Genomic DNA, 27,186 nt, shown 5'->3' with positions numbered 1-27,186 from the left:
CTATTTTTCTCTGATGATTACTAAGGAAGCTTAGAATTTGACAAGTGGCCTTTAGATGTATAAATTTGGGTGAGCTGTAGCTGTAGATGACTACATTAAATATGTACAAAGGCAGGTGGAAATAGATGGCCTTAAGCATTGCTCAGCTGGCAGAGGTGGTTTACTGGAGATTAAAAACACAGAGAAGCTTCAAGGGTCACTCTATGTGCTGTGAGCAGAGACAGCTCCAGATGTGGCATCCTTCACCAGCAAGAAACCTTATCTGAATGGAAAAGACATGGCTGGTATGTGAAAGTGTCACTCAGTGAAATGATTTTGCCTTCCTGTACACCAGTTACAGCTTTGAAAATGATCCATTATGCTCTGACCTGAGACCACTCTGAAGTTTGATAGGGCTTTAGTGGTGCAATAAAGTTCACAGTAGCCACAGATTAGAGAGAAGGCTTGGGCATTAAAAAAAAGTATATAAAATAAGTGAGTTTATGGGTGTCTGTTGTTATTTAATGCATTAAAAAAACAGAGCACTGTTTACATTAAGTAATCAGTGCTTGTTGCTCCCAGCTAAACCTGAAATGAGACTGAGTGAAATACTTTAATTATTCTCTGTAAGGTGTGCAGCTCTGTGTCTGTCTTGTCTGGATGCATGGGGCTATTTTTGGCTCTTTTTGAGGATGGGAGGCCTTGTTTACAAATGTAACTGACCTTGGTAGGAACTCAGAATATTTCAGCTGATTACCATTCCTGCCTGTGAACAGGCTCTTTTCCCCTGCAGATGCAGGTACCTAACTATGGTTTAACTATGGCTAAATAGTAATTTTTGCAAATCCTGCAGCAACACAGGCTCAGTTGACCTCGCAGAGCTGATCCACTTACTGCTCTCCTATGCTCTTCATTTAGGATTGCAAAACCAGAAAAGTACTGAGGAGCTGGGAGAACAAAATGCCCCAAGGGAACAGCCCTGGTCTTATGCACCCACTCAAGCCTGAGGAAAAATCTTTCAGATTTCAGTCAGGTTTATGTCAGCCCCTTAGGTGATCTCATTCAAAATTAATGAACTTGTTGTCTATTTGATAGACTTATATTACACTGTGAATTTTACCACTGTAACTGCAAACAGTGGTTTGCCATCTTCTTTAGAGATGGGCATCCTCTGGCCATTGAGTGGACAGTCTTACATTGCCTCTAGAAGTGACCAGTAACTTCTGGATGGGAGGCACTGACTTGCTGCTTGAAATTCTCAGATTAAACCAGATTATTTTCTCTTTAAGATTCAGGTAAATATATTCCCATTCACATTATACCTACATTCATTGTAGTTTAGGTTTTGAAATTTCCTCCCATTCCTAAACCAAAATACTTCCATGTTTCAAGGAGTTAAAACATCTTCCTGCCACCACCTTGCCTCTAAAGCTTTTTACTCTTGAGCCTGTGATTTTTGCAATTCTGCCGTGAATTTTGCAGCTTGAGCTCAGATCCCAATGTTTTGGCAACACTCCTTTCTGTGTGTGAGGGAATCCAGGCTGCAATATCACTCAAACCTCCCAGTTTTACAGACTGCCTTACATCTCTGTAGAGCAACCCAGTGTTTCAGTATCCCTGTTCTCTTGAAATCCACTGAGGTGGCAAAGACCACTGTGTGTTACAGCTGCCACAGTTCAGCAGAGCCATGGTTGGCTGGTGTAGGAAATTCCTTTTGGTCTGAGCAGGTGCAGGGCACATGATGGCTTTTAGCAATGGAGCTGTGTGCACTGAATAAAACCAGCCCTTGGAGGCCACCTTGAATTAGGAATAATACATTCTATTAAGAATAATTGGGTTTGAGGTAAGATGATGTGTGCAGTGATTTGTGTTTGTCTAGCCTGGGTGATGCAGGTTTTTGTTAATCAGGGGAGATGTGATCTAGCAAGAAGTTTGTTTGTCAGGCTGCAGTCTGTCAAAGAACCAGTTTTGGTACTGGGCTCATAGAAAGGCTGGTTGGAGAGGGCTCCTTGAAGTCCATTTTGTCCATGTTTCATGGCTTCCTTCTCATTTCCCTGAGGATCCTCTAGGACCTGTCTTGTCCTCTTTATTCCAAACCATTGGTGTTATCACTGCAGTTATCAATAACTGCCACCAGCCTCTTCATTTATCTTCCTTCTCTCTATCAGTCCTATCCCTGCTCCCACTGTCAGAGTCCTTCTTCTTTTTTGTCCCTCATTTCTGATTAGCACAGCTGTTTCTTTACAGGCACCTCCTTGTCCTTCCTATTTCCTTTTTCTCTGTTTGTTCTTTTCTCCCTCTCTGTCTCTCTGCATTTCAATAGACTTACTGGAATAAACCTATATTAAAAAAAAAAAAAAGTGAGAGAAGAAAAGGATTTCCCTGCTTCCAGGGGATGGATGAGGAACAGACTGCTTAACTCCACAGAGCAGTATCCTCACATGTGCAAGCATGGGCAAGTTCAGTGATCTTTTGGCATAAGTAGAGTTTGCAGAGCTCCTTGTGACCATCTTCTGGTGAAGCACTGCCCCTGCTTTCTGCCTGAGATGGGAAGGCTGTGTGGCTGATGGCACTGGGCTTCTGGTCACATCACCTTGACAAGTGATGCTCTAGGCATTCAGCTGGCACCTCAGGAACAAGGGGCAGCCTCAGAAGGTGTCCTGGGGTACAGCTTGGCTGCCATGTGCACCCAGGAGAGGAGCTGTGGATCTAGCCTAGCTCTTTACCATCCCTTTACCCAACCATGTCAGTGGTGATTGCTTCCACAGTCCTCCCTTCCCCTGTGCATGCTTGCTCTGAGCATTGCCTGTGTCTTGGTGTTTCCACAGCAATCTGTGGAAGATTGGAGTAGAGGTTGACTCCAGCACTGGTTGAACAGGAGATGTTCTCTGTTGAGAGCAGTTCTGTACAGTCCCTGGGAAGGACACAGCACATCAGGGTGGGTACTCTGAAAATAGCTGTATGTACTTACCATGGTTGCCTCAAGCTTCTCTCTTCAACATAGGGAAGACACTACACAGGAACCTTATAGTGATGTTTGGTAAACAATTTTTGCTGTTGAATGCCATAAACAATTGATAAGTCAAAATGCTAACACATTGTGCTAGGCATGATGAGCCCTGGCCCTTTCTTCAAATCTCCTTTTGTGAAGTCTTCGCCTCTGATGTGTAAAGAGAAGATAAAAGTTGACTGTGTGAGGCCCTGTGTGAATTGTGACCAGAAAGAAACTTTTTATTGTAGCAAACAAATGAGAAAGGAGGTGAATTCCACAATGCGTTACAAGCGAAGAGAGGAAAAGATTACCAAGAGTCATTGATTTTCTTTTTTTATTATGTATATTTTCATTAGAAAACAATCTTGAACACCCAGGAATAGTTTTCTAATAAACGTAAGCTCATGAAGAGCACTTGGAAGTTTCCATTCTGGGTTCAGGAGAATGACGGGACAGTAACACAGTTGACATGGTCATTCCTCTTAGTCAGCCCCTCCCTTGTGGCTGATGTTTCCTTACACTGCAGCCTTCCCTTCCCTGTGCTTCCTGCCCTGGACAAATCCACCCCCTCCCTCCCAACCCCACAGACATCTCTGTAGCTGTCTCAAAGAGAGTATTTCTGCATGGACACACCATTGACTCATCTCAACCCTCATAGAACAATGTGATTTCCGGCAGGCCTGAATGAGGATCCCAGCAGCAGACCTGGGGGATCCATGCAGAGACACTGCTTAGTCTCCTGGGCAGACCCTGTAGTAGTGAAGGAGGCCTTAGGAGTGACTTCAAAGGGGACTCACATGTAGAGATGAAAAATTTGCCCCCTGGGGACAAAGATCCAGGGAAGTGTTCTTGCCATCCCTGCTAGCAACCTCCATTCTTGCACTCAGCCTCTCAGGGGCAAAAGTCCTGAAGGGATTGATGCATAGCTACGGGCTGGTTGTGCTTCTGGAATGAGGAAGATTTCCTCCCCAGGCCTGGCCTGCATTGCCTACAAAAGGGTTTGTTTGTAATGGAGAGCTGATGTAAATGAGCCAAAAACACGAGGGAACAAGGCCATTTTGATTTGCTACCGTATGAAGCTGACAAAGATTCTTGCTCTCCTGTCATCAGAACAAGCCTCAGCCGGGTTTTACCACCATCCAAAATACAAGTGCTTCGTCCTCACTGTGATTCTGGCTCAGGTACATCATCCACTGTAGTTACCCTGAGGCTAAGAAACAAAAGATTCCCCATGCCATTATCCCACAGCTTGATAGCAGTGAAGGAGATGCTTCAAAGCGGTTGCTCTTCTGGATCAAGAAGTGAAACTCCATGAAAAAGGGTTCTGCTGGCCACATCAGTCTAGAGGAGCGGGAGGAAGGTTTGTGTGCCTGTTAGCAAGGAGTAGAAGGGCTGTCCAGATTCCCATCTTGGAGATTGCTACCATTTGGTAGCAATGGATCACCCCTTTCCAAAGGAAAGCGAAGATGATGGAGCAGTGAGTGAAAGGGGAGGGAGAATATCATCTCATAAGAACATAGGTACTGAGATCAGCTGGTCAGAGAACATTAATTTTTGTCTTTCAAGCTAGAAAGTAAGATCAGGTGGGTTGGTTAGAAGTCTGTTCATCCTTATAGGAAAAAGGATCTCTATAAAGTGTGGTAGAAGAACTCCCAGAGAAGTGTAGCAGGCTGGATTTTAAAGGAAAGCTCTCCTGTGATGAAGACCAAAGAGTAGAGTGGCTCTCATCAGCTTGAGCTGTGAAAGGATGAGACAGGTCCCTTACAGGGGCCCGATGGGCATGTGCAATTTTTGTGATTATTAATATCATGACCTCTATCAGTTGATGAAAGCTGCCCAACAGTGACTTGCTAACAGGTGGTGATCCTGCCACAGAAGAGTGCAGCTGGAGGCACACAGCCTGATGCCAGCTCATCCATCCAGTGGGAGCTCTGGTACTCTGGTGAAGGCTACACCCTAGGAAGTCTCTTTGAGCAGACTCAGTCACTGAGACTGTCTTTGAATGATCGGGGAACTGAATGTGATATCCTAATTCTGTTTGGCAAAGCACATCTTGATGCATAATATAACATAGAAAGGAGCATCTTCTCTTAGTACCTCTTCTCTACTGTTACTTACTTCTTTAAGACTCGGGTATCAGAACACTCCTTTTTCATTTTCTCTCTTTGTTTTTTTCCTTTTTTAAGTAAGAAATATGGGAAATGTGGCTTGGAAAAGAATTTCTGTCTGAGTTCTTGTCCCATTTAGAAATCCATCTTTTCAAGCAGTTGTGATGGCAGCTGTTTGTGCTTTTGCATCATTGTGCTTGTTTGAGGCTCAGGTAGTTTTGAGGGGTCTTTAGTCTGTTTCCTGCTGCTGGAGCTGAGTGTCTGTTTTCCACATATTTCTGTCTTAATTAAATGCTATACAATAATGAGCATGAAGTAAAGATAGGCCAAGAGTGCCATAAAAGTAGTTCCCTCTTCTGTCTTCTCTTTGCCTGAAGTCAAACCCTATGTCACATTTTCCACACAGCAACTCCCTGGCTTCTGACAAGACCTATTCAAAAATCAAGTATTGTTGTAGGTTTATTTAGGTTTTTATCTCTTCTTTATGTTTTCAGGATAACATTTATAAATATATATGTATATGTTTACATATCTATTATCTTGCAATTCCAGTTCTGAAAGAGAAAAAATCTTTCTTTCATCAAAGGAGAAATTCACCCACTGACCTGGAGGTAATTTGAATAATGAACTAAGATAGTTTTTGATGTTTGTGTAAACAGCACAGAACTGTCAGATTCTGCTCTCCTTTTATCCAACATGATAGATGTGAGATCAAAGACAGCCTGCAGTAACTGCTGCATGTCAGACTTGCATTATTGAGGGAAATATTCCCAGGGCCACTGGTCCATTGCTGCAAAATGGAGGAAACCAATTGGTGTTTTCACCCTATTTCCTTCAGCATGTAAGAAATGGTGAAGGTCAATGCAATAGGCTCCTACACTTGCCTGTCCTCTCAGGATTTGAATGTCATTGTTTATCAATGGAGTGAATTTGCCTGTCTGGAAATGTGAAGGATGTAGTTCTGTGTCTGCTCATGAGATCTTCAGGGCCAGAGTCTAAGGATGGCAGAGGGGATGAGGCATCTGTTGCCTCAGGAATGAGAAGGAGCAGTCACAGGGGAGATGATGCTGGAGGGGAGATCAGGGTACTCAGCCAGCAGTCCCTAAGGCAATTGCACTCCTGACTGCTTTCCTCCAAGTGCTTGACCAACATAAAACAGGGAAGGAGCAGCTCTTCTGACCATGCATCCTCACAAGAAGATGGACAGGAATCCTGGTGGATGTACCACAGGTTGGAAGTGCTAATGGTGCAGCCTCATCCTACCCTGAAGAGCATTGGTGCTTTGCTTAGTCAAATAATCTTTTTCTCTTAAGGAAAACAAAGAGAGGATGCTTGAATGACTGACCACTACAAGTGGACAGAGGATGGTCTTCAGAACTGGAAATTCTTCAGAATGGTCCTCCAGCTGCAGCCATTGGCTCTAGAGTTACTGCTGCCATATCAAGGGCTTTGAGAAGAGCCAAGGATCTGGTAGGTGTGAATAGTATTTTCCTGTCTCCCTGAGTGAAAACAGGACAGCTGACACTTCTCTTGACTCAAATCTAAGCTGCTGGCTTTCTCTTTCCTTGGGTTGCCCATCCCATCATGGGAAGGTAAAACAAGAACCTCTTCACCACTTGCTTGGGAAACCACAACAGGGAACAGACCAGATTTTTCTGAAAAACAGCCCATAGTTTTTTACATTTTAAATTGGAAATCAAGTGTTAGCTGGGTATATGGGTTTTGCCAGCATTTGTCTTTTTTTTTGTAGCAACCAATTAACAGCAGGCACTGAGATTGGAAAAGTAAATATATATTAAAGACTGATGGTTATAGAGTTTGACTTACTGATACAGACTCTTAACATTCCCTGTGTTCTCTGGTGACCCTTGGGTTAGTGCATGTGCTTGACCCCTTGCAGGCACAGAGGAAGAGGGTTTGAACTTGGCAGTGAGTATTTACCAAGAGACAGGATGGCAAGAATGGAAGAGCTGTGAAGCTGGAGGCCAGCACTGATGTTTCAGTAGGCAAGAACAGCATTGGCAACTGACACAGAGCAAAACACCTCTGAAGAGCATAACCAGAAAAGCATTACCAGAAAGACCTGTCAAAGCTGACAGAAAATCAGGGGACTGGCAGAAATCACAAGATTGAGCAGGACCATACACGCACGATTTCTGATGATGGCTGAACACAGTCCTCCACACTGACCACCCCCAAACAATGCTGGAGGACCACAAAGCCCAAGAACTGAGGGGTCTCCACAGTGATAGGACCCAGAATTTTCTCCGTTGGGAGAAACAGCTGCCAAACTCTGCAAGCTTTGTTTGTCAGTGGAAGGTGATCTGACAGCTTTGTAACAAAGTACAGGGAACGTCTCTTCAGGGACCCAGCAGACAAGACTAGAAGAAAGACATGGGGAAGAAGAGATGCCTCTGCAGCATAGCTCTGCCCCATCTCATCTATCTGCTAGAATCACCCAATACACAACTTATTTTTCATGTCTCAGGAGCGTACTGTCTCCATTTGCACCTTTGAAAGTCCTGCATAGTAGCACAAGGAGATTGTGGGAGATGAGAGAACTGTGCTATGGAAGGAAGAGATCCTCAGTATTTCTGCCATCAAAACTTTGAGGAGGAAACAAAAAGGGAATTCAAAACCCCAACCCCCACACTAAATTTGCACTTGTTCTCTCAGGCTGGCAGCCTAGAAGTTCGTAAACTCAGAAGTACCTTGTTCTGGAGTAAACTGTTCTGAAAATAGTTTCCAATGGCTTCCCCCGAGTTTGCTTTGCTGGTGGCAGCCCTTCGGCTCCCATGCTGGCACATGTATGAAGCTCTTTGAACAAGTTTTGACCTTCCTTAAGCCCCTCTGCCCATCAAGCCAGCTAATGACATGCTTCGTATTGCACAGAACACATACAATTGACAAGTTCATAGTGTTGTTTAAATATTAAACAGTCTAGACAGGCTTTTGAGTCTTATGCCGCTGTGAAAAGGCTCAGACCATGCCCATCTCTGAAACTGGGCTGCGGGATCATTTGCACAGTAAGACAGACAATAAGACTTGTATACATTGCCATGCAACAGAATAGACCCCAAACCGCCAGCCCTAAGTGGAAAGTTTATTTCTAAGCACAATATATGGAAAAAACAAACCAACAAACCCCACAGATATAGAAAACGTTGTAGCAAATCCCTGGTCAAGTAGGACTTCATGTCTGTCACTATCCTGCACCTCACAGCCGCTTAAAATGTCATGCAATGGAGGAGAGGGCACTCGGGCGACAGCCTCCGCTTCCGCTCGAGGAGGGTCTCCAGGGAGGAGAAGGCCGATGGGCTCCCGCTGTGATTCACACTGTAACCAGCAAAAGGGCAGCGCTGCTCACCCCCACCACACACCTCGTCACTACCGGCGGTAGACTCAGCACTTCAACAGGCTTTACCAACGTGGATTCTCACAACACCCCTGTGAGGTAGGTACGTATTGTTATTCCCCCTTTGCGTGGAGGGGGGACTGAGCCAAACAGCCCAAGGCTACAGAGTCAGTGGCAGAGCTGGAGTGAGAGTATGCAGAGTCCTGTGTGCTCAGAGTACACCACTCTTTCACAGCAAGTTGTGCTTCTGACCTCGTAACATTTTATCTGTTAGCCAAATTAAAGGAATTTGACTTCTCCATATTAAATGAGTGGAGGGCAGGGCGGGAAACGACATCATGGGTGACAGCTGTCCCTTCACCTGTGTATGCTTCCCCCTTCCCAAAAACACTATAATTACTCATCTCTTGGAATGTGGACAGCTTCCAGAACAGGCATAGGAGTGAGAGGCTGCTGTGTTTGCTTGCTTTGGCCAGGTTTCTCTCTACTGAAACAGTTCTTCCAGAGATCATTCATTGCAACACCTTCCTTCTGGGGGATAGCTACTTTCAGAGATGACTGGAACTGCCCCTTCCCTCTCCCTCTGCCCACCACCATCTCTCTTCTCCCCTCTGCCAAAAGTACTCTTTGGTAGATAGTAAATCTGGTCAGACAAAGGTACAGTGGCCTCAGAAACCATGCTGTTTGACACTGGTCCTCAGTAAGCTGGCTTTCTCGGACGGTGTTCCACCTCCCACATTCTCTGCCAGAGAAGTAAGTACCTGTTCTGTTGCATTCTGATATTTAAAGGGACACTGTCAAGTAATCGAGGTGAAAAATACGACCTTGCCTTAAGCTGCTCATCTCCATCCTCAACGCTGCAGGATGGCTGCCATGCTCAAACACAGAGGCTGAAGTTTGACACCTTCTCCAGTCCAGAAACACCTGACCTGTGACAGCCTGGCTGCCAGAGGAGCTGGTAGCCCCCGTTTGCCCTGTCTCCACAGAAGGTGCGAGAGGTGCTGGTATGATGATGGAGGGCAGCTGCATTCAGCCATCATGCAACGTTGCTTGGCACTGCTGCTAAATGGATGCAGTTTGGCTGAAGACTTTATCTTGATTTTGGAGGGAGCTGGGTTCAGGCTTGAACACTATGGGGTCATTGTTTTGTGATAGCTGAGCTTTTGCTCCTGAAAATCCCAGCTAATCTCCGTATTTCTAGGGTTCCTGCTCTCATGCTTCCTCTGTGGCAGCTGCAAAATAACTCAACCCCATAGAGTTGGGACATACCCTCCATAGAATGAAGACAGTCAGCAGGAAATCAGAAATATGGATTTCCTCCTGTCACAGAAGAAAGGTGGGGAGGAGAAGGACAGGGATGGTGAAAGGAATGGGGTGAGTGGAGAGAACCATACATGCCCAAATGGAAAAGGACAAAATCGGTAGGGAAAGAAATTTTATTTTCAAGCTTGTAAGAGAATATTACAAACAATGGAGAGTAAAAAAAGCCCAAACCCTAAAAACTATTTAAAAAGTACTTGACAGTGTCCCTTTAATATCCACAAATGATTCAGCCATTGTGCATTGAAAGAGAATGTTCCTGAAGAGCAACCGATACCTTCGAGGATATATCCCAGAGAGGGAGACTTATTAGAAGTGCTACACAGTCAGTCAGCAACTGTGCTCCCTCTTCAGACTAACTCTCTTTTGGATGATTGAATGGAATAGACTCTGTAATAAACTAACAGACTGGATGTGAAAGGATCAGCCTACAAGACTGAGTGAGACTGTTGCAAATTGAGCAGCAGAGATACAGACACCAAAAAAAAAAAGGTACATCTCCAATGCATGAGTGTCTGAATCAGCAAGGGAGCAGAAACCCACCAAAGATGGGTCAGCTTCTTGTGATTAGAGTAAAATGGAAGGAAATTAACCTGGAATGTCTGCATGGAAAATGATGTGTGTGGGTGGCAAGGTCTGGATGCTGGATTTGGGGTTATGAAGGCATGAATCACACCAGTACTTGTGCTTGAAACACCTGTGGAACATTTGTACAAAATTTGCCAAAAATGCCTATACGTCAAATAAAGGTTATGGAGCACCCTCCCCCCTCCCAGTTCTACCCTCACAAACCCCTTGTCAGGAACATTATGAAAAAAACAGGCTTCTTGGTGAAATTTGGGTATGCCTGGATTTTGTTAAGATTTTCTTAGTGAGATGATTCAATCTGTCTTCTGTAAATCAATACTGAAAAATCCCCAGCCATTTCACTTCAGGTACCCCACGGTAAATCAAACAAGGCTCCAGTGACTCATGAAACAAAACAACTCATAGCCCTGGTTAATTGGAGTCTGGAAAATAAAACCACTCCAAATATTTCGTTCCCTTCCATGTTTTTATAAATCTCACACTATGTGTGTGTTTGTGTGCGTGTGCGTGTGTGTACGGGGGCTGTGCACAGAGCGTTACCTATTCCAGGTAATAGGATTTGTAAGACATGCTCAACCGTCTGTTCCTCTGCTTCCCCAGAACTCTGCCTACTCAGTTTGTAGTCTGTATTGCACTTGTTTTGTTGGTTTTTTTGTGATTTGGGTTGTTTTTTTTTTCTTTTTTTTCTTTTTTTTTTTTTTAAACAGGCTGGAAAACATTAACCTCTTTAGCATGAGTGTGCAGCTCTCCCTCCACCTGCTTTTTTCCTTAGCTGGCCAGGTGCCGCCTCTTATATCTTGTGCAGTTACTGAAAAAAGAAAAGAAGAGAAGAAAAAAGAAAAGGAAAGAGAAAGAAAAAGGCACACCATGCTCCTCTGCTTTATGAGTTCTTTGTCTCCTCCGCTTCGTGTTAAGGCCTCCTGAATTCCTCTGCTCAGACCGTCGTGACCCTCATGACGAGCTCTCTGTTACTACTAGACTGACTCCTCTGTTCGTGAGGCCTCAGGTGGCTGAGTATATGCAGGATGGTATAAGCACAGTGGTGGTCAGAGAGGGTGCCTGTGGCATGGCCGGCAGCCCGTGCCCCGCTGTCGGCTGGAGCGGAGTTAGTGGCTGTACCACCAGTGGAGGACGAGTGGGTGGTTTGGGAGGAGGGGCGCTGATTTGTCCTGGTCCCTGTTTTTTGCTCCTCCATGTCCTTTGTTTTGTCATAGTTCAGCACTTTCCACTGCTGATTGACCGCCTGCCACCGTTTAAAAATCCGGTAAACCGAGGGCCCTTCGTGTATTATTAGACCTGGAGGGAAGGGGGAAAGAAATAGACATAAAACACAAACAAAACTTTAGAAAGAACCATAAACCTTCCCCAGCATTTTCCCCCAGTTAGCTGGCTAAGCTTAGCTCTCCAGCCAGTGCTTTCTCAATGATAAATCCTGTATTTTAATTACCGACAGGCAGAGCACTGGTGCTCCTCCTCTGCTGGATCCCTTTTTCTCCTGAATTAAAGGGATGACGGTTTTATCTCAGCCATCGACAAACGGATCGTAAATGAAGCACAGTGAGTTATGCTCTTACTGCAAAAGAGTATCTGTTTACCAACAAATGCCCAAGGTTTATCTCTCACTGGGCTAATTTTGCATGCTGCATAGGCATGATTCACTGGGCTCAGGCGTGTGTTTGGAGGGGGTGTAGCTGCAGCTGACGTGTCACTGACAGCTGTGCACCAGCGCCGTGTGTGTGCACAGCCCATGTCTCTCCCCACACACACAGCAGCAGAGCAGACACACATGTGGAGGCCAGAAGCAGCAACTGAGCAGAAAAAGAGGTTCTGTCTGTACCCATAAGTGGTTTGTTATCCAAGGTAAAGTTTTGCTCATCTGCAGAGCAGGTACCTCATCCAGCATCGTTGCCTCCTCTCAAGGGGAAGCTCAGGACGCTTGACAGAAAGGGCAGAGGAGCTCCCAGTGTGTGCAGAGCATGCAGACAGTGCCTGTGTCCTGCCGCCCACCCGCAGGCTTAGGGCTGATGTCTGGGGATGGCTCTGGGCTGTAGGACATGGCACTGCTAATGGTCTCTGTGTTCCTAAGAGAAGGAGCAGCTCAGGCCCCTCAGCAGCCCAGCAGTTATCTCATTTCCCAGGTGTCTCCATCATCCTCCCCACCCTTGCATGAGACGAAGGAATTAAATAATTTTAGCTGCTTGGATGATGACAGTACTTGAGTACTAAGCTCTGCTATTATTACTGAAGTTGCAGACTCTGGCTAGACCCTGTGGAAGCACTAGGTCTAGCAGTGGCTTCCACACAGGTCTTCCCCACTGAGGCTGAAGGAAGCTGCAACATCTCCTGTAGATTGGCTTAGCGGCACACTGTATATAATATACCTCACAAGCTTTGCTAGACAATGGGATTTATGTGGAATGAGGGGAGTCTGCTTTGCAGCCATCTGTCTCTTAGGAAAGTGCCTTTGTGTCCCATGTAACTGAAGCCAGACCAGCAGGCAGGACTGGGTGAGTTAGCACATGGATGGCTTCATTGTCCTTAATGACGAAGGCTTCACCATTCTGGGTCAGGATCAAAATTATCAAAAACCCTTCTAAGAAGAGTAGCTCTCTTGCCTTCCTGTTGCAACCATAAAAATACATGAACAAGACTCACAAGAATCAAACCCATGCCTAAACAAAGGGGCTGACTTGACCAACAACATGTAGAGAGATGATGGGCACCCCAGAATAAAGTGGTTTACAGCTATTACTGATTAATCAGATGCTACAGCTTTACCCACCACCTACCTTTTCCAGACACTTCTAGCTTCTGATGACAGATAATTACTGGAGACAACCTGTGCCACATCAGACCCCAAAATACCTGAAGGTCATCTTACCCTCAGGGCTGATCTCCCCATTACCCACTCACAGGATGCAGCCACTTGGTTTCTTAGGATCAGCATCTGATGTCAGAGAGTTTAAATCACTGCTTCAGTACAGATTGAGTGTCCAGCCTCCCTGGTTCTAAGCATAACTTAGGAGCCCTGCTGACTTGATCCCAGATTAGCTTCAGGGGCACTCACATTCATTGAAATGGGGTGCTGAGCCTGCTCACTGGCTGTAGAATTAACTCCATTGGCTAGCTTGTACGCAGATCTGACTATTTTGGGACAGGGAATGGTGTAGGGCACCACAGTACGAGAGAGCTCTACCCTCTGGTTCCCACAGGCCACTGAGATTGCACAGCTGTAACCCTGCAGTGCTGCTGGCTTTTTATAACCAAACCCAGTGATGTCATAATAGCAAATGTGGGTTTTCCTTCCTGCTTTGAAACATGGTTGAGAATTCTGACGTGGTCTGATCAAAGTATCAACCATAAAAAGCAGGACTTAGGGAAAGCCTGCAGATCCAGCCAAGGAGACAGAGCTTTGAAGCATGCCTGAAGTGGATCAGCCCATGACAAGGGACATTAGACATACATTTAAATGAGCTGTCTGATCAGTAATGAATGAAATTCCACTCTGATCAGTGTTTCTCAGAGACCACTTTAAGCCTGGGATAAAAGAACCAAAATCAAATGTTTTCTCTTTGGCTGTAGAACATTCTCCATAGAATCAAATCCATTCTACAAAGTATTAAACACCGAGCCACGATTGTAAATCTATTCTTAATTACCTTATCACAAATATTTAATGTGCAGCCTGATTCAAGAGGGCTGTTTATAAAATTCTTGTTTGTTTGCCTTCTAATTATAAATGTTTATGATCTTATGCAATTAACTGTGTGATGCTGATGGATGGGTTGCTGAGTCAATTGAGCAGCTGTTTTCTTAGATAGTTTTGGTTTCCAAATATTTATAAAAGTACAAAATAACCTCTTTTCATCTGTATTTACTGGGCTCTAAATTACTTATCGATTTCCCAGTGTCAAGCTCAGGAAGCTGTAAAATTAAGAAGGAACCAAGTGGAGGGGTGGGCATGGAAGCGGAAGTAACAGTGATTCATTCACAAGAGGAAGTGCCAAGAGTAAGCAAGAGTCCATCAGTTAATATCAAGCTGCAGGATGCTTAATGCTCTCACTGAAACAAATCTTGCCTGCCTCAGATAAATTAGGATCTGAATTCTTACATTCAGCTCTGTGCATCCCTTAACAAGAACACCGCTCCCCTGAAAAATCATTCTTGTTGACAGGGGTGAAATGTTCAGTTTAAAGGCCAGAATTCAGTGGGAAGTCCTTTAGGAAGGACTGTTTCCAACTTGAGGTGTCCATTTAGAAGCAGTTATTCCATAAGCCAAATCCTCTGAGTGTGTAAGATTACAGGCTGGTGTGATCTTCTCTCTTTGTGCAGTCCTCAACACAGAAATGTCTATATCATGATAGAGTTTCAGATGGATTCTGGGAGTGTCCTGGTCCTTTTCTACTCCTCCCCATTTTATCTTGCCCTCTTCTGCTTCACAAAATCTGTTCTCAGTGGATCCTCTGTGAAAACCATCCTCTTCAGAAGGAAAATTTCTGTGAGCTGTACACTTGTTAGTCCAGATCATTGCCTGCTTCATGAAATCCCTAGTTTGTGCTGGGTGAAGTGAAGCTCCCATGGAATGAGGGCACTCATGATGTGCTGCTCTCATTCCCATTTTCTCATGTAGAGACCTGGCTGGACCAGCATTGGATTAAGTTCCTTGATCTGAAAGTTATTGAAAGCTGGAATCTCTTGGAATAGATGAGACAGAGATGCATTGCATCAGTGGGCTTGTAAGAAAACTGATCAAGAGAAAAGTCCTCAGCCCAAGGGCCAGAAGGGCTGCTGGGAGAACAGTGGCAGAGTAACAAGGAAATTGTGTTTGTGTCTCTGGATGGGGAAGCAGTACCATCACAGCTGCTGTACCACCATCCTGTGAGATTAACCCAGGGGGTTGTGAGACTACAATTTAAAGTAACTTTGGAGCAGCAGTTTCCCAGAAATGACATACAGTGAATTCCTGAACATGGTCCTGAACATGGTCAGCCTCTGCCACTAAGTGATGTTTTCCCCAGAATTTTCAGCCTCTAATTACCCTTCCTCTTATTCCAACACCTGCCATGCATTTTCTTGAAAGAAGCAGGTAAATTTTTAAGGCAGGAACTGTTTCACCTGTTGCCAGTAAGGAAAACTACCGAAACAGGGCTTCTACTGACAGAGGGTGGCTCATCACCCCTGCACTGACACTGATATTCTCTACACAAGAAAAAAATCACAGTCCATTCCAACCAGTTGCCTTCTCAAAAAGGCCCTGTCCTGTCACCTCTTGTTTCCACCTTCAGCAGGACTTTTCCTTTTTGTTTTCCTTTTCAAATGCAATTTCATCTCAGCCAGACAGCTGCCATGCTTCAGCCTGTTTCTGTTGCTTTCATTATTGGGTGTCAAGGGAAGATTATGGCAGCTGTGATCAAAGCTTAATGTTTGCCTCCACAGCAGTTGTGACTCAGGCCAAGGTAAACCAAGCTTTCTGGGAGATAACATTTTATTTGCAAGGCTTTCTCTCTGTTGACATCATTGCATACACAAACCCTTCCCTCCCTTTCTGTGAATTCTTTAATCTTTTGTGACAATCTCAAATTTCTGCACTTTTGTTTCCAAAGCTCCACCAGCTCAGCCCTCACCAATCTTTTTGCCTTAATCTTATCTTATTTGCTCCATCCTTAGTCGCCTTTTATCTTGACCTAAGAACAGGAAAGCGGCTGATGATCAATCAGGAAAAGAGAGCCAGAAGGATCTGTTCATGGAAATACAGGCTTGGAAAAGGGTACATAGTATCTGGCATCCCTCACCATTGTGCCCAGGTCAGTCCCAGCTGAATATGAGAAGTTCTCTGAACAGCCTGGCATTCTTAGGTGCTCCTGTGGCTGATACTCAAGGCTGCAGAGGAAATGGGGAAGAGGGTGAACCTGTGCTCTTCAGGAAATGGGGAAGAGAGTGAACCAAGGAGCAGGGAGAGGTAGTTTTGTATTTGAAAACAATGCCATGGCATCAGTGTGACTCTGCACTTGGGCTGATTTGGAGGAGAGTTGTGAACCCCGGAACTAATCAGGCTGGGAATGAGGTAATGTCCTTCTTCTCCTCAATCCTGCTCATCATCTCCAGAATCTTTTCATTTCAATCTCCCTTTTTTCTGCAGGTGAACTCCCCAGCAGGGTGCAGTCTCAGGGCAGAGAGGTGCAGAATCAGCACTGTAACATCCCACCTGCCTTTTGATTCCCTGGTGAAATAAACTGGTCTGTCACTGTCTTCAGCAGTATGACTGGTCCAGCTTGTGTTTGGGATTCTGACTTCTCATTCCTAAGGGTAATGCTTTGCACTTCTATATTCAATTACATCTTGTTGATTCCTCCAATTTGCCAAGATAATTTCAAATTTCAAATGCTGATCTGATCCTCCAAAGTGCTTGCAGCCTTTCCAAGCTTGGTGTCATCTGTGTATTTTATAACAGCAGATACTATTTAATTATCTAAGTCATTAATAAAAATATTGAGGACAGCAGAGTCCAAAAGACTCTCTACTTGAAATGTGTTTCCAGTTTACAGCACACCACTGACAACTACTGAGAAAGCAGTTTCTCCATTGGCTGTACACCTGCATTATAGTTATTTAATCTAGAACATGCTTCTCTGGGAGGAGAGTCCAAAGGCAAAGCACCAAGAGCATTGCCCAAGCCACAGCATATTGCACTAACAGCTTCCTCCTTAGCCACTTTGCAATTACCCTTCCAAATTACATCTGGTTATACTCCTGTGCTCACCAATTGGTTGGCTAAAAAATATTCAGTATCTTTCTATGAATCAGTTAAGCTGATTTGCCCTTCATTTCCTCAGTGCCTACCTTCATTATCTGATAGAGATTATGTTTAAAGTTAGGTACTCTGCTTGCATTTCCCCAGCTGCCTGGCACCTCCTGCATCCTCCTCAAGTTCCTGATGATGAAATCTTCATGGGTCAGCCACTGTTCCTGCAGCTGTCTTTGAAGTTCATTAGGACATGCTGACAAGGACAGAGCTAACTCATTTGAATATTTTTGAGGCTGTTCTTTTCTGATTCTGCCCTGGGCTCCTTTTTCCTCATTAAAATTATTTTAGTTAAATTTTGAGGACTGAAACAAAGGCAACATTTAACTATTTGGCCCTTTGTTATGAAATACTATTTGAGCTCTTAGACTTGCCTTGCTCTTATTCACTTATGCTTATGGACCCAGTTATTTTTGCCTTTTGAATCTCTGGATGGTCATCTTGGGGCTCAAGTCTGACAGCTCCCCATGCCTGTGTGATTTCTAGAGACTTTTCATTAGTTTAAGGTTATTCTTTCTGTCTTTTGTGTGATTGCAGCTTCTGATTTTGGGTCCTCAAAGAGTTCCTGATGCAGCCTCTGTGCTCTTCTCCCACGCTTCTGAGCTTCCCCCTGCACAGGCACAGTTTGCTGCTGTGCCTTTAGTATCATCCCTTTTGGCAGCTGTGAGCTGTTCACAGCTCTTTTATCCTTCAGATTCTCTTCCCAAGAGACACTTGCTGCTCTGCTCCCCTGGGGCTGCTGCTGCTGCTTTTCTGGAGTCCATTATCCTCACATCTTACTTTTCTTTAGCTCTGGAATGCCTTCATTAAACAGTTGCTTCCCATACAAACTACTGATACATTCAAATTTTCAGGGAGTCTTTGCTTTCTGTGGAAATCAAATAGGAAGTATAGATTCCTTCATAACTATCATCTCCCCTCTCCAAAATATAATTTTTTTTCCCCAGAGCTGAACAGTCTACCCTGCATACAGGATTAGTTCCTACTGGTTAGCCTGGAACACATGGTGCTGTCTTTTAGAAATTTCTGGAAGCTTCAAGACACTGGACCAGTGATCAGGATTTCTCTAGTCCACAAGACTTTTAGCAAAGGTCTGCTCTGAATAATGCTGGAACTGTACTAGGAGGGTGTGCAAACTTAGCAATTGCCAGCATTTAATGAGATAAAGTATAAATTGAAAATGTATTCATAGAGCTCAAGTGAATGCTTAACATATGGAAAAATAATTAGCTGATTATAATCAGGCACTTTCTTATCAATCATTCTCAATGCACTTTTTTTTTAATGTTTAAAGAACTGATTATGTATGAGTCTAAACTGTGTTTTGGCTCAGCAGGACTGGGATGTCTGCATGGCTGGACTCCCTTGAGTGCTGCTATCACTGGACATGGCCATCATGGATCCCATGGACCTGGGGAAGACAAAACACTCCTTCTTCTGCAAAGTGCATTAATGGTAGTGAGGTTTCACTGTCACACAGCTTTCCCAGCACTGGCATGCCATGCTTGGATCTCCCGGCCACAGGGCCATGACTCCAGCAAAACTGAGCCCCTCAGAGCTTGGTACCTCCACATCCAGGGAAGAGCTCCCACCAGTGTGCACAGAGGAGCTGTTCCCAGTCTTTTATGAAGGTTTGGACTCTTCCATTTTGGGTCACTACAGCAAAAACAAGCTGGCCCATAACCTTCCAGTGCTGACTAAACAGAAAACCTTGTGTTTATTACAGCTCATTTCTCCTTGTTCAAAGGCAGCTGTGCCTCAGAGCTTCCTCAGCCCCTGGTGGGCCAGGACCACCCTCCAAGTGCAGTGAGAGCCCTTCTCCTTCCCTGCTTCCTCCACCCCACCTGGCAGAGCCAGGGGAGCAGCAGATCCCACCTGGGCAGGTCATCATGCTGTGCCCCAAGCTCTCTGCAGCCAGTAACACCCAGCCCAGAGTCAGCAGGAGCCCTGCCAGGTGGGACATGGATCCAGCGTGCTGCCACCTCAGGGAGTCCCCACAGCTGCTGCTCCACCAGGTGGGTGATCCTGGGGCACAGTGTGGGGGGCTGGGGACAGAGGCAGCTCTTTCATTACTGCTGGGAGTGCCTGGTGTGGCAGCTGGCAGCATCCCTCCCCCAGGAAGCACTTAGATTTTGCAGGATGAGGCTGAGCTACATGGCAAGAAACCATTTCTAGGCTGTGACACTGCAGCATGTCCTGAGTTCATGTGACACAAGTATGCAGCAGTGATTCCTGTGGGCACAGGATGCTACAGGTTCCTCCTGGAAGTGAGAGCTGTCCATCTCACAGACATGGCATTTGTAGCTGCAGGAGGAGGAAGGCTTCATCCAGCAGGATGGATTGAGTTGACAGGTAGGACTGCCTGTCATAGGGCTTGTGGGGCTCATGGGAGCTGGGGGCAGGGTGTTGCAGAAGCATTTGGGGAGCTTTTATGGCTGCAAAGTAATGCATCTTCTCTGTGAAGTGCTGCCTCCATCCCAGGGCAGCCGGCCCAGCCATGTTCTCCACAATGCATGGGCAGGGCCCTGTAGGCTGAGCTGATAAGACCCAACATGAGGAAACACTGGCAAAATTAAGGAGCTGAGAAGAGCTGTCCAATAGAAAAGAAATTTCATTTTCTTCAGCACTTCCACGTGATTTGTTTGCAATGGGAAAATAACACCAGCTGTCCAGCAGAGATGTGACAGAGGAGCTGGGCTGACCCCTGCAGTTGCACACAGCCACACCATGGCCCTGGAGATGCCACAGTACTTCCATCTGTACATACAACATACAAACTACCAACCACAACTTTCTCCTCCTGCACTGCCCAGACCAGTACTCTTTTACCCCTTGACTCAAAACAGTGATAAAAACCACCCTAAAGGAAAACAAGAAATAGCAGTGAAAATAGGTAAAATGAAACCCAAAGAAATTCTTGCTCAGGCAGTAGATAAAAGCATAAACTGAAGTACTCCCATAAACTCAGCTGGCTGTGGACAGATAGAGCAAAATGGATGTTGTGCCCTAAAGGGCCCTTGTACTCCTGCAGTATTGAATTCACAGGGCATTATAAAGCAGAGGATTAAAGGGAAGTCTGTAGTTATGCAGGCAGCAATAAATGAGACTCTTCTTGGAAAAAGCAACTAAATAAATAGAGATGGGAGCTCCACCAAGAGAACACCCCCTTGCTTCTGAATCATGCCTCTCCAGCACCGTTCCCCACTTGTGTGTCTATCCATAACTGTGCCAAAACAGGAGGGACAGGGCTTGGAGGCAGTACTCATATCCCCTCTTGCTCTCTCAAAGTTTCCCCTCCTTGCTTTGTAGCTAGGACTGGGTAGATCAGATTCTCTTGGAACCTTTTTTTCCCCTCTGAATTTAAAATGGATATAACAGCAACACCCCACATCTTGAAAAGGCTTTGTTCAAGAGGTGAAAGACATTCATTGTGTGCATGACAGATACTGCAAGGTCTTTAAAAGAAGGGAGTAAGTAATCATTTCAAGCTAGGCTAAATAGAGCACTGGTCTCTAGGTGATTTTATGGGTCTTTTCCACCTTCAGATTTCCAGACATTCCCTACAGAAGTCCATGGAGTTGAATACTTATGATGAAGAGAGAAAAAGCACGTGACTTCCACTTCATTCTGTTTGCAGGAGGGAAACCATTCCTCCAGGTCTGGGTCCTGAACCTTCCTATGCCATAGCTAATGCTACTCTGACCAAAGCACTGCATGTGCAGTCATGCTGATCCCCAGACATTCCAGGGACACTCCTTTAGAAGGACAACACCACTGTGCTGTGCAGGGTTTGGGAATCTGCCTTCACACTTGCTTGCAGACCTGAAAAAGTCACATTGTTCCCCAAAATGGAAGAACACACGTGTATTTGCAGACAGGTTAAAATGTTTCATTTGGAATTGAATTTTTAAAAAATGTTGTATTCTAAATTCTGACACTGAATTTGAAACACTCAGCATGAGCAGTCATCTCTAAATGTTAAATCAAAATGCTTTGTTCAAGAATGATCAAAACATGACATTTGCTTATTGAAAGTAGAACTAATGCCTCCCTCTCTGCTTTTATTAGCAAATGAAATTCTGTAAGGAAAAATGAGAATAGTTTCACAATTTTTTCATTTTCCAAGGGATGCAGGTCCTGTCTGAGCCCAAATCCTCCAGACTATTCCAGTCACCTCAGTGCTTTTTCACTAAGAGAAATACAAACTAATTAGGAGAGACACAAAGGTGAGTACAGATCACCCTTGCTATCCCCCAGGGTAACCTAGGGCACATGGGCTAAACTAAGGGACCTGAGATGCCTGTGATGTCACACGTTGGCATGTGCATGGTGATTGCCTCTACTGCCTCACTGGAGTGAGATGTGGGCATCTTTCCCCTCCAACATGCAGGAAGGCATCCCAAGGATGTGAGGCAGAAGGTGATCATGCTGGAATTTGGCCAGCCTTTTGTTGGGATAAACAGGTTCCTGGGACACACCATGGTGCAGCCTGTCCTGTGCTGCTTTGTCCTTCACAGCCATGGCAAAAAAAAAAAATCTTTCATTGCAAACCCAGGATTTCTGTGAGATCTCCCAAAGCCTTTCACCTTGGGTGCTGCAGCTTCTCTCTGCTCCCTGATGATGTCCCCACAGGTCTCACCCCACCTTCTCCCCTGCAAAGGTCTTCACCTCTCCCACAGAGGCCCTATTCAAAATTAACAAAGGGTAGTAGAAGCCAAAAGGACCAGGGTCTGTTATTTCTGATCTGTTACTAGCTAGGATCTCTAGGAAGGCAAAACATGTTCCTTTCTTCTTTGCACATACAAGGGTCTTCCACCAGAGCTGAAGGCCTTTGTGGCTACAATATCCAGATGAGTGAATGCTGACAGAGGCTGAGAGGCAGGAAAGGGTTTACTTATGCCTATGGGATCTGCCAGTGCTGAGCTCACAGGTATGACAACAGTGAATGGAGCTGACCATGGCTAAACCTGCAGCAAAGGTTTAGAGAGCCTTGCAGAACACAGAAAGGCTCTTCATGTGGCTGTGGCTGAGCAGAGTGAATTGTCCTACCTGGCATAGTATGGATATTGTGGAATCAACTCTGCCATGGGGCAGAGGGGCTCAGGCTGCGGCTGTTGTTCATGGGTCTTGGTGCAGGAACAAAAGCACTGCTTCAGGGAGTAGCTTTCAGGAAGAATTAAGTTTAGCAACTTAGCCCATAGGCTTGTTTGCAATATTCTTCATTACAGCCTGTTGTATCTGGGTTGAAAGATGGCTCTGCTGGTAGGTAGCCATCAATCAGTCTCTACAAGGTGATCCCAGAGCTTGATTCATGTGTCTTCATATTAATCTCTTCTTACCTCTCCTTCTGGCTCCCCACTGAGCTGGGGAAAGCAGCCTCATCCACTGTACATGGGGGGTGACCCCACCATGGTCTCATCTGTGACCATGGAGTTGAATTCTCTTTCTACAGCCACAACAGCCTGCCATGGACCACAGCTTCCACCTCCAGGAGTAATGTGTCTGTGGGATGCAGGCTGTAGTAGGAGGAGTGATGGGACAGAAGGCAGTTGGAAAAACACAGCCTGGCACAGAACTGAGGACTTTTTTCATCCCTTACTAGACAGCACAATTTGTGCAGCTGGCATGGGAGATCCTACCAGCTGCCTACAAGGGAATTTCCTGCCACAGTGTAGAGGTTGTGACAGGCAGGTGAGTGCTCCTGCCTCTGCCCACATACGGAAACTTAACCCAGGGACACCAGGCATATGATTTTGTCAAGGACCTTAGTGATAGTAAGGCACCATTCTGATTGTACACAAGATGCAGTTCATAAGGTAAAATAATTTCTTTTCTCCCTCAAAAGAAGTTAATTATGTTGCCCTCATTAAACGCCAAGCACACTGATCCACTGGAGCAGAGAGCACCATATGGTTATTCACGATAAATACATCTCTGGAGCCCTGCTGCAACGGTAGGGCCCTGCTGGAGATGGATGTGGGGAAGGAGCGTGGAGCTGAACGAACACATGTGAAAGCCTAGGTGCTGCTCAGGTTGTGCTGGAAGCCAAGTTCCTTCCCTGCAAAGAGGGAGAGCATTCAGAGCCAGGTCCAAAGCTGTGTCTCTTTGCTCAGCAGCGACTGGAGCTGTGCCGGAGTCCTGTGGGCACATGGAGCCCCTGCAGTCCTGCCTCTGCTGGAGCACGTAGTGCACACGTGCCAGCTGCCCCTGTGCTCTCTTATGGAACAATCAATGCAACAGTGGATAAAAATAGGTCCCTTCTTTCAGGGGCAGAAGGGTGGCTTGTCTCAATTTTGCCGAGCATCCACTGTTCATGGATAACAGCCAAGGAGTCAGAGGCCAGATCAGCTTTGCAGCATTGCTTCTCCTGATGCTGGCCCAGCTACAGGGCCCACAATGATTGCTCCCCAGGAGGGACCCTGCCCAGCTGGATCGAGAGCCCCACAATATGCCCTGTGGGGACTGTTCCTGTCTACTCAGCCTCTGTACAGCTGATAGATCAATGATGTGCTCAGTGGTTTTTAAAGCACGCACATTGTGGCTGAATGTGTCCAACCGGAGTTCATGGTGAAGAAAAGGTGACTTTGCTGCCTAGCTTTAACCCAACTGCCTGCTCTGAAGGTAGGACCTGGATCTGGCCACTCCTATTAGCTCCTGATAGCTCCAGTTTACATGCAAATTGGGTAAGAAGTGCATGAAGAGCATGGCAAGCAGTGCATCAAGCTGAAAGTCTCAGAAGACTTCTGTATATTCTCACAGATCTCTTCCAGGTATGCCAAAACCACACAATTTGCTGTGTGGGCTGCTGTCAGGTCTCTCCTCCAAAGACATTTGCTGAACTTCTCTCCCTTGTGCTCTGCCTTTAGGATGTCATTGAGCCAACATGTGGGTTTGGTGCTTCCTCAAAACTGATTCCCTACTGCAGTAGCAATTCTTCCAGCTTTGTACCCTGGGGGACTTGTGTAGACCTGAATGAAAACATCTGCTTTCCTTTTGAGAATGGGACTGATACAGATGAAGACCAAGACCCTGAAGACACTTCATTTCTCAGTTTCTTTTTATTTTGTTGTGACTTTGACTCCTAAATCCTTTGAATGCTGAAGGCCCAAGTGACCTGGCTGGATAACACCCCGAGGCTACCTCAGCCCAGCATTTCCTCTGGAAAGCAAAGCTCATTTAGAACAAAACCCCATTAGTCTTGGCAGGAAGCTTGAATTGTCACTGTTTCAAGGAAGCTCCATTAATTACTGTTCCCACTGCACTAAGAAAGATCAAATGCTGTGGATCGGTTTTAATTGGCTATTGATTTCTTATGTTATTACCTATGGTTGTGCTGAGATGCTGTCAGACATACTGGATGCTTTTGATTATTCCTTCTGGCAGCTGGGATTAAAAACAGCAGGCAGACATTTCCTGATCTGTAATGGATTGCCATGGTGTGCCAACAAGACTCGTTGGCTGGATGAATGGTCCTGCTCTGCCCATCCTGTGCTGCTGAGGTGCAGTGCCATTTTAAAGGCAAATACCATCAGGGGCCAGCCAGGGAAAGAGCGGGAAAAACTTCAGAAAGCACAAGGATTTAGTGCTTGAAGAAGTGCCCTGCTGTCAGCACCAAGGCAGGGTAAGCCAGGGAGCAGGGACTTGGGCACAGACAAAGCAGAAATGCCCATCAGTCAGTGATCCAAGGGAGGCAGATCAGATTACTTTTGCATTGCTGAGGATAAACCCCCAGCATGCCAACCTCAGGGATACCCCGTGTGATCCCAAGCAGGCCAGCACACACAAACCATATCACCACAGCCCTGTGCACACAGCCTGCTAATGGCCCTCCTGGGACATGCTTCTCCCTCAGAGCCCATCTGGGGATGCCTGAGCCTACTCTGTGACATGCTCTCATTAGCTGGCAGAGTTCCTCCCTGTTTAACAGGAGATGCTTTCCTGCCCTCCTGACCCCAAATGACACCTTATTCTACAAATGTCGACTTCCCCTAATTGCACCTTGACAGAGAGAGAGGCAAACCCCTCCTTTCCTCTCCAAGGACTGTCATTTAATTAACAGGCAGGTATCTCTCAGGATTTAGAGGCCAGCTCTAAGCTGCTACTCTCTCTGCTCAGTAACTGAGGCCTGAGAAGGCTCATTCCATTTATCTGTGCATTTCGATAACCGCATTTTTGCTAATCTTGCTATGCAAGAGATTTACCTCTTGGATTTACCTCTCATGGACCATGGAGAGAGCAGTTAATCAAATGAACAGTCCCCATCTCACTTCTCATTCCCTTCCTGGTTCCTGATCTCAGATGTCTGCGTTGTAGATGACTTCATAGCAGAGCTGTACCTATGCTGGCACCATCACCAGTTTCTAGTTTAATCCAACTCTCATATCTGTCCTACAGACATGACCAGAGATAGCACAGATGAAAGAGAGATCAGAATCAAAGACATCGAGGCTGGCTGGATATCAAGAAGCATTTAATTTGTTCCTCCTTCACAAACTGGGATCATCTCTCTGCAACCTGTTCTTGACATATGTTTTCTAACAGGTTCTTAAATAAAATCCAGTACTGAAGATTCCCACAAATCCCAAGCAATCTTTTCCAGTGCTTCTTGCCCTCCTGTTAGATGTCTGAGAGCAAGAGGGAGAAAGTGTTGAAAGCCCATTTTGCACATCTTGCCCGGAAGGACAGAGATTCTGGTCATTGGGGCCATACCACCTGTCCCACTGATGATGAGGAGCAAACTGGTTTTACTTTGGTTGTGGTTTTTGTTTTCATCACGGGTGAAGAGGTAGATAATGGTTCCTGTCCCTCCCAACTGTTTTTGTGGGGCATGCTAGATCTAGAAAAGTCCAAAGAAAACTAGTATATTACTGAAGGTTTAGTGACTGAGGGTCAAATCCAGACCCCTGGATTTTGTTCCATGGATCAATGGTCTCTGAGTAAACAGACATATTTTCAGAGTTCAGCTTGGAGATGATCTGACCATTTCAGAACAAATGAGGATAACAGCAACCAAATAATCTGTGCTGAGGGAGCTGTATGTGCAAGGAAGCACTCATGCCCTCACCTTTGACTCCACACTGGAAAAGATCAGTGCTGCCATGGGATTACCCATGCAAATTGCCACAGTTATCTCTATCTTGGCAAATTGCTACCTAAATCCCTAACTGACCAGGTAGAGAGGAGATCACACAAAACAGCTGGGCAGTTGCTGACTGCCTGTCTGATTTTATTCACACCTCTGCAGAGTTGGTGACTCTCCAGCTTTGAGACTCCACAGTGCCAGAGGAAGTGTCCTGCTGAGCATCTCCAGTGACAGGGTGTATAAACCTGCCTCCAGGACAAGAATCACTGGCTACCCAATGGATGTGAGACACCCAAGTATAACAGAAGTGCAAACTGGCAGGAACTACAGAGGAGCTCTATTTCAGCACACCTGCTCTTCAGTAAGAGAGGTCTTTCAAACCTCTGCTCCTCTGATAGCGAAAGAAAAACTTGGGGGTCAAGCTGGAGGAAGAAACAACTGGAATTGATGCAATTACTGTAGGACCTATGGTATCACATTCTGCTAGCTAAGGCTGCCCAGCCTGTTACAAAAAAATGTACAGACAGCATCTTACATTATCTGGAAAAAACAACTGTGGTAGAACTGAGTGCACCTAATGTCCTGCCCTTTCCCCATGACTGAGCATTTCTTAGCTCCTAAACCTTTCCTACCCACCCACAGGCTAGGTAACAAAAGAGGAAAAAGGCTCTACTGCAGAGGAGGAGACACTGAATTGCACAGACAACACTCCAGTATTTCAAGATCCATTGCCACTGTAATTATCCATGAGAGGTTTTATCCTAAACTTGCAGAAGTTGAACTAAAACCCAGGGATGAATAACAAGAGGCTTGGGGCCATGCTGGCAGTCAGGAGCAGAACTTTCCATCTCCAGAGCTGCCTTTGACTATTTGTCAAAAGACCCTGCATGAGGCAGTAAGGTTTGGAAGAAGGATAAAGAGAGGGAGAAAAGCTCTCCCTCTCCACAGTGAGGAACTCAC

The 27,186-nt window shown here is 45.5% G+C and overlaps 1 protein-coding gene across 2 annotated transcripts in view; it reads right to left on the bottom strand.

The window, feature by feature from the left end:
- Positions 1 to 3,291: 3,291 nt before the first annotated feature.
- The window catches only part of MARCHF4 (membrane associated ring-CH-type finger 4), a 106,481-nt gene continuing 82,586 nt past the window's right edge, over positions 3,292 to 27,186 (bottom strand). For both annotated transcript variants that reach the window (XM_077181590.1, XM_054636467.2), the window contains exon 4: positions 3,292 to 11,638. In XM_077181590.1, the coding sequence (XP_077037705.1) occupies positions 11,277 to 11,638 (362 nt within the window). In that variant the 3' untranslated portion in view covers positions 3,292 to 11,276. The remainder of the gene's footprint in view (positions 11,639 to 27,186) is intronic.

Source organism: Agelaius phoeniceus, chromosome 7 (assembly GCF_051311805.1).
Source record: "Agelaius phoeniceus isolate bAgePho1 chromosome 7, bAgePho1.hap1, whole genome shotgun sequence".
Lineage (NCBI taxonomy): Eukaryota > Metazoa > Chordata > Aves > Passeriformes > Icteridae > Agelaius > Agelaius phoeniceus.
Note: the sequence above shows the minus strand (reverse complement) of the source record. Positions and strands in the feature narration are given on the sequence as shown.